General features: G+C 35.3%; 2 protein-coding genes across 2 annotated transcripts; one reads left to right on the top strand and one right to left on the bottom strand.

The window, feature by feature from the left end:
• Window positions 1–338: 338 nt before the first annotated feature.
• Window positions 339–4,014, bottom strand: CYP724A1 (cytochrome P450, family 724, subfamily A, polypeptide 1). Its single transcript, XM_010250409.3, has 9 exons — window positions 3,599–4,014; window positions 2,942–3,266; window positions 2,698–2,850; window positions 2,315–2,554; window positions 2,089–2,175; window positions 1,914–1,992; window positions 1,699–1,805; window positions 745–863; window positions 339–579 (listed from the first exon to the last, which is right to left on the bottom strand). Exons 1-9 carry the CDS (start codon window positions 3,823–3,825, stop codon window positions 450–452), a joined length of 1,467 nt encoding a protein of 488 aa, XP_010248711.1. The 5' UTR covers window positions 3,826–4,014; the 3' UTR covers window positions 339–449.
• Window positions 4,015–12,370: 8,356 nt separating this feature from the next.
• LOC104591543 (S-adenosyl-L-methionine-dependent methyltransferases superfamily protein) lies at window positions 12,371–14,194 on the top strand. Its single transcript, XM_010250410.3, has 2 exons — window positions 12,371–13,215; window positions 13,764–14,194. The coding sequence occupies exons 1-2, from the start codon at window positions 12,613–12,615 to the stop codon at window positions 14,088–14,090; spliced, it is 930 nt and encodes a 309-aa protein (XP_010248712.1). The 5' UTR covers window positions 12,371–12,612; the 3' UTR covers window positions 14,091–14,194.
• Window positions 14,195–15,028: the final 834 nt, after the last annotated feature.

Here is a 15,028-nt window from a genome sequence, read left to right as displayed (position 1 = left end):
TACTTGTCAAGAAATAATTTATTTGGAGAGCTCAAGTTATTGAGTAGGTGAAAAAGGAAGAGTGCTTATAGAGGACCCTAGCTAGCTCTCGTGCTGTGTAGCACCTTGTCTCCATAAAGAACAAAAAAAAAGCGATCAATTTGATAAAGAATCAATGCAACGCCATGTAAAAGGACATAAATATCCTTGACACGAAAACGTTTAAAGCCAACTGATGGACTACATATATCTCCATCTTATGCTCTGAAGAGTGTGAGACTAAAATCGTCATTTCGTAAATACCAACGCCATGAAGGAGTAAGGACTGAATTAGGTAGTGTATGGTACTGAAAGTATGTGAGAATAACAATCCTGTTAATTGATGACCCACATTTCTTTTCCTAAGCATTGCCCTTTTCTTTAATAATTCATATGTGAATAATACAACATTTCTTCATTTAATTTCTACCCTAACGCCTATCACTACTGGGATTTCCTTCAGGTAATCTCGTCTCCAGTGGCTCCATCTCCAGAAGCAAACCTCTCTTGAATTCCACGTAAGGGTAGGCTAGCGGATAGTCTTCTCCTTTTGTTCTCCATCTGCGTGTGCCAAGCAAAATATTTAGAAAATTCATCAACTTAGGAAGCCTTTTTCTATTCTATGGGATGTATGACCAATTGACCATACATCTGTAGGGAATAAATTAATTGCCTATATTAAGCATTTAAGTCGGTGAACGCTTAAAAGCTAATCAATTATTTTACCTATAATTTAGGACAAGATGATGAAGGAAGAATGCAGTCTCTACTTTGGCAAGTTCGGCACCTGGACAGAGACGAAGCCCTCCACCAAAAGGTGAGAAGTTTTTGCCCGGTGCTTGACCCTATCAAGACAAATTTCAAAACCTGTTCATTAGATATGCATATGCCTGGATGTGGATATCGATATTGGGTCTACATAATGCTGGTCCAAGATGGACCTCACTTGGGCTATTGCCAATTGCTGCACAGAACATAAGACCAGTATATACTAGTCTGGTCCCTCCTAACTTTAATTCTAGGGCCTCACTTTTATATGATCAAGACCACCACAGACTCACAGAGTGGTACCACTTCGGACATTAACAAGGCCAAAAGTTTAGCTTCAATATGTGGTGATAACTGATTAACTGGTTGGATATTTTTGCTTCATCTGAGCGGTGGGAAAGAAGCTTCTACTAAAGGAACCAACAAAAAAAAGCCGATCAACCATGTTGATGTTGGGCGAGGTCGGGTCAGTGTATTTGTGTTGGGCCAGTGGATCATTGGACTCATTTTTTGGTAAATGTCCGGTGATTGCCCCGGCCGATATGGTTATGGTACGTACTAGTTAATATGACCCCATAATCAGAATGTGACGTATCTATTTGGTTTGGTATCCTAGGAGACCAATACATAATACATATCTAGAAGAATGGGACCTACATCAATTGTAACATCTTGAAAGGCCATCATATCCCATGCATGCATTAAATTATGCTTTATGCATGCGTATAAAAAATGTTTATGCGTGAAACATATATGTTAATTTGATCATGTAGTGCTTGTCAACATGTATATTTTATGATTTCGGTATGTGTATGTATGTATATGTTTGTAAGTGTGATGCATGTGATTGTCTATTGCCTAGCTAAGGTAACTAATTAAGATATAAGAGAGAAATATGTATGTAATACATACAACCCATCTCCAAGGATTGAACTCTGATGCATTTTCATGAAGAGATGGGTCTAGATGTACGGCTGTAAAGATGGGAAGAACCTTCCATCCAGAGGGAATGAAGTACCCTGCAACAACCACAAACAAAGTTCAAAGTTCACCACAGAGAGAGAGAGAGAAGAGCATCTCAACAAAAGGTAACATAGAGATAGAAATGGAATAATATTGACGAAGACCTTTGAAGTTGACATCCTTAATCGCCTTCCTGTGAACAAACTTGACTACGTTACCACATCTTAGAGCTTCATTGATGACCTAAAACAATCGCCATTAATCAGCCTCATTATAAATGCCTCAACAAATGCATTTCAAAGGGAGAGATAAAGAGCAATACTGTTACTGGTTTACAACATTTTGTGTGAACTCCATTTGCTTGTAATCTTCCCAATTCAAGGATTCTTTCTCTGGCTTGTACTTCCTTATAGCCTCGTGTTCTTCCTGTACAGTTGTTAATTAGAATGAAACCCTTTGTAAGAAGCTGTAACATAAAGCTCTTTTCTACTGTCTTCTCCTTTTGTTTGCATTGATTTTCTTTTTTAAGAAGGAGCGAGATGGAGAGAGAGAGAGAGATGCATACCTTTAGATGCTCAAGAGCATGTGGTGAGTGAGCAAGAAAGTAGACAGTTAAGGCCATAAGTATCGAGGTAGTTTCGTATCCTCCGAGCAGAAGATCCAACACAATACTCACTTTCCCTTCATCATTTAAGCTTGCATTTGACAAAAGCACATCTAAAAAGTCTCCTTTTTTAAGCCCCACATCCACCTTTTCCCTTTCTTTTATAATGGAACTCACCGTGGAAGAAATCCTCGCTCTGGCCTGAACATCCAGCGAACAGAGAGAGAGAGAGAGAGGCTTCAAAGGGTTAGCTGCGCGGTAATACAAGTGGAAACAGTAAAGTATATACCTGGTTGAAGCTAGCTAGCTAGGATTTGTTGTTTTTGTGGGTAAAGCTAGAGTACCTTAACTGCCTTGGCGTATGGGGTTCCTGGTATATATATCGGGAGAGACACCAACCCCTTCATGAAGGTAAGAAAGTCTTTCAATATCTTTGAGGCTACTGGATCTTCCGGTTCCATGCTAAGTATTTCTTTCACTATCAGATTGAACGTGAACTGTTGCAGGTGGAATAATATTATTTAATTAATTATATAATAATTAAGAAGGATATATTAATAAGTTAATATATATATATATATTTCTTGCCTTCTTGGCTTCTTCATAGAACATGACTTCCTTTCTCTCCTTCCAGGACTCCATGAGACTGATCGCGAGCTTCTCTATGTCGTGGAGGTATTCGGGCTTTGACTTGCATGTACTGGCCAAGCTAAGTGCGAAGCTTCTTAGTTTCTTGTGAACATCACCAACCACAACGAGCAAAGAATGCTTTCCGAGTATTCCGTGGATGGGCTTGGGGTAGCTGCACTGGAATAGCTTCTCTTCGTTCTGAAGGATGAACATGTTGAGCTCGTGGTCGCAGGAGACGATGGTTGGACACCCAAATAGATGAGACTTGAAAATTTTCCCGTACCTGCAGGGGAGGAATTAAGCTAAGCAAAATTAAAGAAAAGAAAAACAAAACAAACGGATCGAGACTACTTAAAAAATTAATTAATTATCTCTACATATATTAATCGATGCGATCATTGTCTGCAAAAGCCATTGAGCTGCGACTCAATCATCAGGTCAGGAGCAAGGTTGAGCCAATGAATGAGGTACCGATAGACATTAACTAATTAGCTAAGCTAGCTAGCTAAATACATACTGGAAGCTAGAAAGAGTACTTCTTAAACCTGGCACTTCATGGAACAGAGAAAAAAAGAAGAAATGCAAGAGAAATTTGATCAGAAGATGATTTATCACCTAGAGCAATGGTCGTCTAAGAAGCTCCCCCGAGTGTTTGATTGGTGTGGCCTGAGGAAGGCCAGGGTTTCCCCCAGCTGAAAGGGCCATCCCATGCTCCCATGAGGTAAGTTATTGATGGGCTCTTGTTTTAAAAACAAGGATTGTAGGAAAACAAAAGCCAAAACTAGTCCTAGCGAGGTAGCTAATAAAAGTGGCAGGAGAAGTAGTACTCCAATTCCAACCATAATGCTTTTTCTTTTTCTTTTTTGAATCAGTTGGTACCTTCTCCCATATAAAAAAAGAAACTGAGCTCTCCCTATTGACAAGCTAGAGAGGGAGAGGAGGAGCTGAGCCACTACTTTTGCAATGCAGTGATCACCTCCTCCAAACCCCCTGCCAAGCTTTCAACACTCTCCATTGGTTTGCCGCCCCCTTATTAGCTTCTCTTGACAATTTAAACATTTCAAGCCATCCAACCTTTTTAGCTTTCAAGCGTGAGATTCTCCATCCACAATGTTTTGATCTTGTTTTGGTTCTCTACGTGTCTCAAGTCTCAACGGAACGGCGTACCAATTTTACTCCCCGAATCCAAAAAAAGAGAAATGGGTTTTCCTGAAACTCCACAGCTACACTGGAAGTACTAGTGCAAAAATTTAAGCAGTCCTTGTATAATTTGACCAAAATAACCTTGGTTCCAAATGGGTCAACTCTCTAATTAATGCTTGAACAAACCCAGAATTATTTATCTTTTATTCCAAGAGAAAATTAATTACCTATATTTCAGGACGTGAAAAACATCACATATGTAAGTATGTAACAACATATATATATATATATATATATATATAACCGGCATAAGAAAGTGGATAAAATTATTGAACCCTGAAATTAATTATTTCCCCGTAGATCTCTCATCTCATCTCTCCATAACAAATTAAGGCCCTATGGTTATGGCTTATGGGGAGCTAAACCACTTTCAGCTCAAAGCATATATATAAAATATATGATGATCAGAGAAGACAATTAATGAGAATGAATTAGATAGCAAATAAATCCAAGTTTCACCAAACGTTCAATAAAAACCACTGTATCTCTCTTCTCTCCACACAGATGTCGATCGGTGCCTCTGATACATTGTACATTATTAACGAGATTTCTTTCTATATATGCCACATCTTCATAGTCTCTCTCTCTCTCTCTCTTTCAAAAGAGAGTATATATCCAAATTAAGAAGTATTAAGAAAGGCAAAGAAAAAGAAGAATTAAAATGGCTTATACATGACTAATAGCCGGTGAATGGAGTGTGATTGATGGGTACTTAAAAGTGAAAAAGGATTACTTAGAGCAATTAGCATCAACACAGCACCCCAATACGTTATTTTAGCCAAGGCAGGCACCTACCCCTCGGTCCCTCCTACACTACAAAACCCCTTTTTGACCTGGCCCTCTTGTCCCCAAGTTTTCAATCTTACGTGCACTTGCCATAGACAACTTAATCAAGCAATGTGAACTCTAACTCCCTTTAAAAAAATGAAGGTTGGTTCCCTAAAGGAGAGCTAGGAGGGAACATGCCCAATAAAAATTTCCACGCCTTTTTAGAGGTTGATAGATTTAATTATAAGGGGAAACTGATTATACAATTTACATAGATCGATGGAATTTTAATTTCTTTTATATATACGTAGGCGCCTGATGTAGATACATATAAATATATAGATGGGTTCAAGACAGAGATCTTATGCCATTACTGTTTCGCCATCATCAGCTAGCTTTAATAAATTTGATGACTAGCTACTCCATTTTATACCTGCTTTTAGCTTCACCTAACACATTTTTCTGCTTTTGTTAGTCAAGATCAGATCGATCAGTTCAGTTGTTCACTTGTTGTTTTTTAGCCAGGTCGTCCTGTTAGGACCCACTATTATATATTTGCTGACACTGTTTTATTTTTGCTACTTACAGTGGTGATGGTGGTGCTGGTGGGCATTAAAGCACTATGGAGCTTCCGATCTTGAATAAAATGAATAACATCTAGAAAACCCCATGGGCAACAGTCCAATAAAGTCATAAACTCATGTATGAAAGATTATATAATTCGATCGGGTTCATTCATGAGAGATATTATGGATCAGTGGAAGAAAGGTCGTCAACTCGTCATTGATTTTATTGGCACTATAACTTGACAAAGTAATTTAAATTAGTCTTCTTTTTTATTTTCCAATAATTTGCAATTAAGAATCTGGGGAGAGTAACAACTAACAATGGGGGTGGGTCGTCTGGTTAAGCTTCCTGCGGGGGCCGTTCATGGTGTGTGAGAACTGAGAAGTGACTAATCATTTAATTTGTGTATCAGCAAAGTGTTCAATGTATGGTAGGTAGATATAATGGAATTTCCTGTTTCCCTTAACTGGACAAGATGGACCCCATAAGGCTCATTTGAACGGTGGTTTAGGGACCAAATCCCAATATCATCTTTTGGGTTACATAATGAATATATATTTTTTTTATTCTTATTCCCTCTAGATTTTTGATTTGTTATTCGCGTATAAGCAAAGTTTAAAGTATCAGAAACATCAAGTGTATTGAAAAGATAATTTTAAGAAATGTATCGAAATACGCCTTAGATATGCATGTGTATCAGAAACAAACTAAGATACACATAAATACGTTTGGAAACACTATAAATACTTTAATAAATCATAAAAATACATCAATAACACTGAATATAAGACCTCGATGAGGTGTATATACATTAAATTAATATATTTTAGTGGTTTTATGAAAAAATATAATGTATTTAATTATAACTGCATTAAAATCCTATGCTTAACTATGATTTTTAAATTATAATTCTTAAGTTTTAATGTTTATGGGATGGGAAAATCCCAAATCTCCTATCTAACCATAAAACATGCATTGGCGCAACTTTTAAGTGAAAATATAATTACTAATTATTTATTATTTAAATAATAATTATTTATTATTTATTTCCAAAAATTAAAAAAATAAATAAATATTATATAATATATTCAAAAAATAGTTATTAAAGAATAAATTTTTATTGCTTTGTGGATATGATAGATCATCTATAGAATTATAATATATTCAATCATTGTGATCAAATGATAAAATATAATTAATTATTTAATTTTTAATTCTAAAAATAAAAAAAAATAAAAATATATATATTAAAGAAGAAATTTCCAATTGCTCTATGGATATGATAGATAAATCCATAGATCTAAAACATATTTAGTCTTTATAGGCAAAGAAAAAATTGGATTTTCAAATTTTTTGTTAATTTATATTTTCCCCAAATATATTCATGAAATTTCCATAAATCTACTGATAACACAAAAAAAAAATGATTTTGAATGTAATAAATGTAGATCAGTATAAATTTAAACATTCAAGAAAAAAAGAAATCACAAGATATTATAAAAAATTGAAAAACTTACCTATTTTTGCCATATTTTTTCAAAATTTGAAAATTCTTAAAAAAATAACGATTTACACTTGCAAATCTAGCACTCTAGCAATGAGGTTTAGAGTTTTAGAGTCATTTAGAGGTGAAAAAAGGTATATTTTAGGGAAAAGAAGTTTGCTTTTTCCCTTTATTTTTTTTCACTTTTGATTGTATCTTTTTCATCGATACGCTATCGAGATGCCTCAATACGCCCCGTATCAGGAAATTTTAAACCTTGCATATAAGATGATTCTGAAAGGATGGTTATGCCTATATCCACTTCTACCCCTTGTAATAGGAAGAAAATCTAGGTAATGGCACTATTACAGCTCGGGGTGCAACCTTGCAAGGATTCTTTTAAAAATTAAATGCTATCTTTTTTAGGGTTTTTTCTTTTCTTTCCTATGTGAATGTCTTTGTCGTAAATGATGAAATGCTTCCACTTCCCAAAAGTGTGTTCATCGGGAAGAGATGGGTTTTGTTTGTGTTGTCAATTGTTTTGTTTGTTTTAATTTAATCTTGTATTGGGTTGGGTTGAATTGGTGATAAAAGTGCGCCTCTTTTATGAATTTGGGGCAAGGCGGGCTACATCTTCTTTTATATAATTTTTTTTTAAATGAATAAAATTTAGGGTAAAATACAAAAATCTCTCTTGAAGTTTTTGACAATCATAAAACTTACCCTATAGTTTCATTTAAACAAATACCATCCTTAAACTTTTTAAAAACTCAACAAAAACCTCCCTTCTGTCATCGTCCCAAACGGAAAATGTTAGGCTGATGCATCAGTTTTTCCAAATACCCATTCTACCCTTTTATAAATTATTTTATATACAAAATTACTGAAATAACCCTGTTTTAACTCGATAAAAATCTCCTTTAGCGATCATGTAATTTTACATACAAAATTACTGAAATATGTATTTTTGTTGAGTTAAAATAGAATTATTTTAATAATTTTATATATAACATAATTTATAAAAGGGTAGAATGGATATTTGAAAAAAAAAAAAACTAGTGCATGAGTTCCAAAACTTCAGACGAGGCATTTGTTAAAATGAAACTAGGAGGTTTTTGTATTTAAGGTGATTGTCTATCCGTTTTTTTTTTTTTTTTTAATAATAAGAGGAGTTCCATAAGACCGGGTAAGTCGACCCCAATATCACACAAAGAAATGAAAACTAACTCAGTAGGAACAGCATGGAGGATAAAATAGCATAGGATTCCATTTATTTGACAGAGCTTTATGCCAAGACAATCACAGAGGATTCAGTCTCTCCACTTTGACTAAACTTGGGGGTTAAAAAAATCGGATTTATCGATTAACCAACCGGTGATTTGATAGTTCAATTCAGCCTCAGCCAATTAAAAACATTGAAAGAGCATGTCTACTCACGTTTGGCAACTTGTCGACCATCATCCGTTCTCATTCATGCACGCAAGGCAACACTAATACTATTTATATATGCCCACACGCTTAGTATATATAGACTTATAGTACATCTGATGATTCTTCAGTTCTAAATTGTGGCTAAAAATAAGAGACGGTTTCAGAAAGTTCGATCCTACTCTGGGAAGCCCAGTTTTAAAGAGGGTTGGCAAAGAGCACTGGTGCTATGTGCATGACAAAAAGGTAAAGAGTGTTGTTCGAAATCCTTATTGTGTTGACTGAATTTTACAGAAAGAAGATTCGAACCTACAGTTCACTTAACCCTAGAGCTGGAGCTGCAAGCTTTGTGTCTTTGGCCCAAGGTGCCTGGGCCGCATGCCACTCTCAGTGCGATTGAGCTTTTTGAATCACATTCAATAAAAAGTAAGATGGATGTTCCTAAAAGATAAAACCCATATGAATATATAGGGACCACGTGGCAAGAGGCTTTAGACAAATTCCATCCTTAATCAATGTATTTGCTTATGTTAGAGGGAGGGAGAGAGATCTTAGTGAGGTAGGGGAGCATTGATTGGACATTGGGAGTGCCGGATTGGATGGAAAGCAAGATGTTTTGGACTGTAATCCAACTCTATCGTCTAGGGGGTGAAAAAAGGAGGGAAAATGACCAATCAAAGCCTGCTTTATCAATCTGTATTTATGTCTACAAGACCCTGATTGCACGTTTATGCAACATATATTATTATAGTTCCGTGTTGGGTCCTCCAAATTCGAATTGCAACACCACTCCTACAGGGTAGAATAGAGAAAGCTTGATTGATTGATTTAATTGCTTTTATTAAAAGGTAAAGCCCTAATTGTGGGCAAGATTGAACTTATTGGTCTTCAATCAAAAACACTCATGAGAGGCGTGCATGGTGGGGGCACAAAATTTATTTGTTTTTTTTTATTATTATTATTAAAACCTCTTCATGGCCATGAAAAGACCAAAAGAATGGAATGATACTGATAAATAAAATCTAAATCTACATTATATTAGAGGAAATGGGGAGGCAAGTCGTCTCATCTCACCTTTCTTACACTTGTCGTTTCTTTATATTTAAATTAAAAAATGTATGTAATTCTTAATTCTCTCCATTAAAATCTGTCTTAAACCCCGTTAACTCAATAATCAATTTTCAATTTTTAGATACTTCACCTTTTCCTATTATATCCTTTTTAGAGTTGGGTTTAGAATGGGCTTGATTCAACCCGCACCCAACCTGAAATCACTCAATGTATTTGTTACATGTTCACGGCTCCAATCTTTTATAAGGTAAAATTATGTGAAAAATGTATTTAGTTTCACGATATTATTCATAATGATAAGATTGTCAATGGGTCGGGTCTATCCAATGGAGCTGAACCAACCGAATCAATTATAATGGTTCTGATTTTATGATTTTGTTCTGATAAATAAATGGGTTAGTTATGGCTATTACAAATTGATTCAAACGCGAAGCTGATTATTTTATTAAATATATATATGCTTCTTAATTTTCTTATAATTTTTATCATATTTTATGTTTGAAATGGTAAATTTAATAGATAATAAATAAGATCATATTAAATAATTTTTTTTAATTTATTAACATGTAAAATTTAATATTTTTTATCATTTTTATTAAGGTTATATTATCAAAATTTAAATTAAATTTTAAGATATTATTTAATATAAATAAATATAATTTTTAATTTAATTGGGTCTATCATGTCTAGACCTGATACCTAACTATTAACTAGGATGGTTCTAGATCTGTGATTTTGTCCCAATTAATAATCAGTTCATGAATGGTTCTACCTAGACTTGACCAGACTCAATCCGTTGATAGTAGGGGTGGCCACGACCCAAGCCTTTCACGAGCTTTTCAAGCTTGGCTTGTGAAAAGCTCGGCTTGGCTCAGTTTAAATCGAGCTTCAAGCTAAATTCAAGCCCAATGAACCTCAGCTCGTGAGGCTCGCGAGCCTAGTATTAAATAAATAATTTTTATTACATACATACATATATATAATAATATTTTATTTTTATGTATAATAGTAAATAATTTTTATAATTCTTAATTTTTGTTTGAAAAGTATAAAAGAAATATTTTTATACATATAATTTTTATTTTTCAAAAAAAAAAACATGGCTTATAGTCAAGTTCGAGCCAAGTTGAGCTCGAACTTGTGAACTATGAACTGAGCCAAGTTCGAGCTCAAGTCTCTAGTTTGAATCGAACTCGAGCCTAATACTAATCCTACGAGTCAAACTTGAATAACCAAGTATTCGGCTCGACTCAACTCAAATCTAACCCTAAGCCCAGGCAATATGTGTGAATCTGATTCAATAAGAACCCGGAACAAGTTGGTTTAGAGCAGCTTAAATAGAATAAGAATACAGTCATACTGGGACATTGAAATCCCTATTTTTTTTATCATACTATTGACAGGGAGATGTAACTGACTTTGTTGATGAATGGATGATACCTAAGAGCAATTTTCCAAAAAAAAAATGATGTCCAAGAAACACGTGAAATATAGACTTAATTCAAAATCAGTAAATTCATGCAAAACTAGCATAAATATATAGAATTAAGGGAAAAACTATGCTGCCTGAAAGACATGATGCCGGAAGGGCCTGACCAACCAACCCCCAGTTGAATTTCGATAAATACTACGTGATCAGTTACTATTTTTATGCAAGGTTTAAAAGCATTGATATACTTTTGTGTATTGGCAGGGTGTATCGATATTTTTTTGGCCACGTTTTTTTTATGTTTTTATTTTTTTCAATTTCATTTTTATAAAGATTTTTATATTATTTAATCAATAAAAAAATTGGGGTCCTAAAAACCTGTAAACAGGTGTATCAGATACCAAAGATACGATACGATAAACCTAAATCAATAATTTATGATATGGGTTCATTGGTTACAAGTTTGTATCATAGTCCAACCTAAACTAAATATAGAAGAAAAAAAAAAAATATATATATATATATATATATATATATATATATATATATAAGAAATGAACAAAGATAGGTTTATATTAATGAAGCTCCTGTTTCTTGCTATTACTGATTACTCGGTTTCTGCTTTGCCCCACGGTTGCTTAGCTTCTTTCTTACAAATAAAAAAAAGGCCCAAGCCCAAGATGATAGAGCCCATCAAAACAGCCATAGCGGGTTGCAGCCCCAAGTGTGAAGTGGCCACTTTAAACCTTTCAGGGCCAAGCCTGTTGTGGACTGCTTTGAAATTGGACATGGACCTTCAGCTAAAATACTGAACGATATTGCTGCTTCATAACGGTTGAAATTGTAAACTGAAAATTTTATTATTTTTATTAATTGTTAAAATAATTAAATAATAAAAGTTTAAAGAATATAATGATATATTCAACTTCAGTTTCAGTCAGTCGATACAATGAAGCTCAGCTCATGAGACCCGGGAGTCTAGTATAATAAATATTTTTTTATTATATATATACATACATACATATATATACTAAATATTTTTTATTATATATAATAATATTTTATATATAACACTTTTATTTTTATGTATAATAGTAAATAATTTTTATAATTCTTAATTTTTTGTATGTAAAATAAAAAATATTTTTTATATGTATAATTCGTATTTTTTAGAAAAAAAACTTGATTTGCAATCGGGTTCGAGTCGAGCCGAATTTGAACTTGCAAGCTTTGAACTGAGCCATATTCAAACTCAAGTCTCTACCTCGAATTGAACTTGAACTTGAACCTAACACAGTTTCAGCGAGCCGAACTCAAATAATCAAATATTCAGCTCGACTTGATTGGGATTCACCCTTATCAGTCATTAAGGAGTCTACAACCTCCTTAAAATCTTATTTATTAAAAGACAAAACGATAAACTTTTCAGATCAGTATCTTCAGCTGTTATCAAACGGACCCAACTCGACCAAAATTTCCTAGGCTCATAACATAAACAACCAGTTGGGATGGGCTCCCCACAGGCACTCGTCGTCATGACAACTCTCACTGTTCATCATTGTAAAAAATAAATATGTAAAGGCATCTCTCTCTCTCAATTGTATTGTATGCCACAAGATTTTGCAAAAACCACAACCACTGATCACTTATCGCTACCTAATAATTAAGATCCCGTTTCCAATGTATGATTTCATAAATAAGAAAGCCCCAATGCTCACGATTCATCCGCTCCCCAAGCCATGGTATCTGTCTTCTCCTTGGCAACTTCAAAACCACTCTTCTCCTCCGCTAATAGCAGCAGCATCCGCTTTCTCTAGGCGGACGGGAGTTGTTGTAATAACATCCTTGTCGGATACCCACCATGAAAGCAAGCAAATCAAAGCATCCTCAGGAGGCAAAATCAAACGCCTTGTTCTCACACAAGAAGGTAGAACCAAGCTCAACACTTACCCTGATAGAGAATTTTACTCCTACCCGCGTTTCGTCACCCATGTCGATGATGGTTTTATATCCACCTTAACTGAACTCTATAGGCAACGGCTGAAGCCTGGTTCACACATACTTGACCTTATGAGCTCTTGGGTTAGCCATCTCCCAAAAGAGGTTGAGTACAAGAGGGTGGTGGGACATGGGCTAAATGCGCAAGAGCTCTCCAAGAACCCAAGATTTGATTATTTTTTTGTGAAGGACCTCAATCAGGATCAAGAGCTTGCAATTGAGAGTTGTAGTTTGGATGCGGTCTTGTGCACAGTTAGTGTGCAGTATCTCCAACAGCCTGAGAAGGTAAGATGGATACGATGGTTTGTTTCTTTAATTAATTATTAGCTGGAAAAGGTTTTCTCTTGACAAGCATAGACCTGGCGTCTTCGTTACATGTCCATATTTCTTGATGGACGCCTGCACCATCCAGCATTAGCACTACACTTGTTTTTGTTTTCAAAAACAAAAGCCAACGATGTTGTCCAACACTCCCCAAATGTGCAGAATAAGTTCTGAATTATTGGACCAATTGGACCCTACAAGGTCGGTAGGTGAATTTGGATCTGGACACATGGCCCCAACAAGTCATTGTACGGCTGCAATATAATGGCTTGTTCAGATGGTGGGACGAGATCTGAACTTGTTCCAGGCTGAATGGGCCTGGAATTAATTAGTCTCACATAATTATCAGTTTTCTTCTAAGGAAGGTAGGGAAAGATGGTACCTACAACTAAGCCTCCCATGTATAAATGAGCTGTGAAATGTAAGAGAGGTTGATAAAGAGATTGGATTAGGACAAAGACACAAAAATTTCCCAATATTAATCGAGTTACTGACTTCCTTGTCTTCAGGTATTTGCTGAGGTTGTTAGGGTGCTGAAGCCTGGAGGAGTGTTTATTGTGAGCTTCAGCAATCGGATGTTCTATGAAAAAGCCGTTAGCGCATGGAGAGATGGGACCGCATATAGTCGGGTTCAATTGGTGGTCCAATACTTCCAAAGCGTGGAAGGGTTCACAGAGCCAGAAATCATTCGAAAGTTAATAAGCAGTGACAGTGGTGCTACTCAAGCAAACGATTCTCCCTTCGATTGGATCATGAAGTTGCTTGGGCTTTTGTCTGGAGCAGACCCTTTCTATGCAGTAATAGCTTACAGAAACTTCAAACCAGTATGTGATTGAGTAACCTGATTCAGATGAGGGAAGGAAGAGGACAACACTATACTGCTTCTATAAAATAATTGTTCTATTATTTTTCCTATATTTATCTTTTATTGCTTTTACAATCCATGTATGGAGAGAATAGCTAAGTCTTCCGTGTTCTAGATATATAGCTTACAAACAAACCTAGCAATAAAATGAGCTACACCATTACCACGTTAATTCATCTTCCAAGCGATATAGGATAGGAGGCCGGTTTCAAAACATATATCGTTCCAGTGGATCAGGCGTTCAGACAACTCAGTGGCCCATGTAATTAAAGAGGAGCCTAGTGCATGAGGCTTCCGCAAATGCGGTGGCCCATGTCATTGCGGCCCATAAAATGCATAGTCCAGGTTGCATCAGCTATAATGCACTGAAACATCGGCTTCAGTCAGTCTAAGATCCGTTGGGACACTTTGGGAATATTTTGTACTGGAAAACATTTTCAATGCACTGACTGAATCAGGTTTCGTGCACTGATGCTAAAGGTCCTCCTTGGCCAGAGAAGTTGCCAAATTAGTAGATATTGATGTTTGATAAGTGATAATTTTTGTTTTCTTTCATTTGTTTTATAATATTAAAAAAAAAAAAGGTTTCACTCTGGGAAACACACTATGCAAACTTGAACCATGGCTGTGTTTGATTTGAAGGAAAAAGTAAGGAAAGGAAGGAAAATACAGGGAAACTTATACAAACCAAACAAAGCCTATGTTTCCCTTCCTTTCCCTTCAAACCAAACATAGCCTATGTGAAAGTATGGAACAGATTTAAGGGGGTGTTTGGGAAGCATGATTGGTTTAATTTTTTCAAACAAAAATGATTTATGCATAAGCAGAATTATATATTTTTGCTGATGTAGCAGTTGTGTTTATTTTGAGAAACAAAATATAAGCGTTCGTGAACAACTGAGCATGCCC

This window comes from Nelumbo nucifera, chromosome 4 (genome assembly GCF_055504915.1).
Source record: "Nelumbo nucifera cultivar China Antique chromosome 4, China Antique-T2T, whole genome shotgun sequence".
NCBI classification, from domain to species: Eukaryota; Viridiplantae; Streptophyta; class Magnoliopsida; order Proteales; family Nelumbonaceae; genus Nelumbo; species Nelumbo nucifera.
Note: the sequence above shows the minus strand (reverse complement) of the source record. Positions and strands in the feature narration are given on the sequence as shown.

Bases quoted from the DNA above. Each gene is read 5' to 3' on its own strand.
- CYP724A1 (XM_010250409.3), bottom strand. From the start codon at position 3,825: ATGGTTGGAATTGGAGTACTACTTCTCCTGCCACTTTTATTAGCTACC. The intron at 2,851-2,941 runs GCAAGAAATATA...CACCTGCAACAG, and splicing joins TCTATGAAGAAGCCAAGAAG to TTCACGTTCAATCTGATAGT. The intron at 1,806-1,913 runs GTCTTCGTCAAT...TGGTTGTTGCAG, and splicing joins TAAGGATGTCAACTTCAAAG to GGTACTTCATTCCCTCTGGA.
- LOC104591543 (XM_010250410.3), top strand. From the start codon at position 12,613: ATGTATGATTTCATAAATAAGAAAGCCCCAATGCTCACGATTCATCCG. The intron at 13,216-13,763 runs GTAAGATGGATA...CCTTGTCTTCAG, and splicing joins ATCTCCAACAGCCTGAGAAG to GTATTTGCTGAGGTTGTTAG.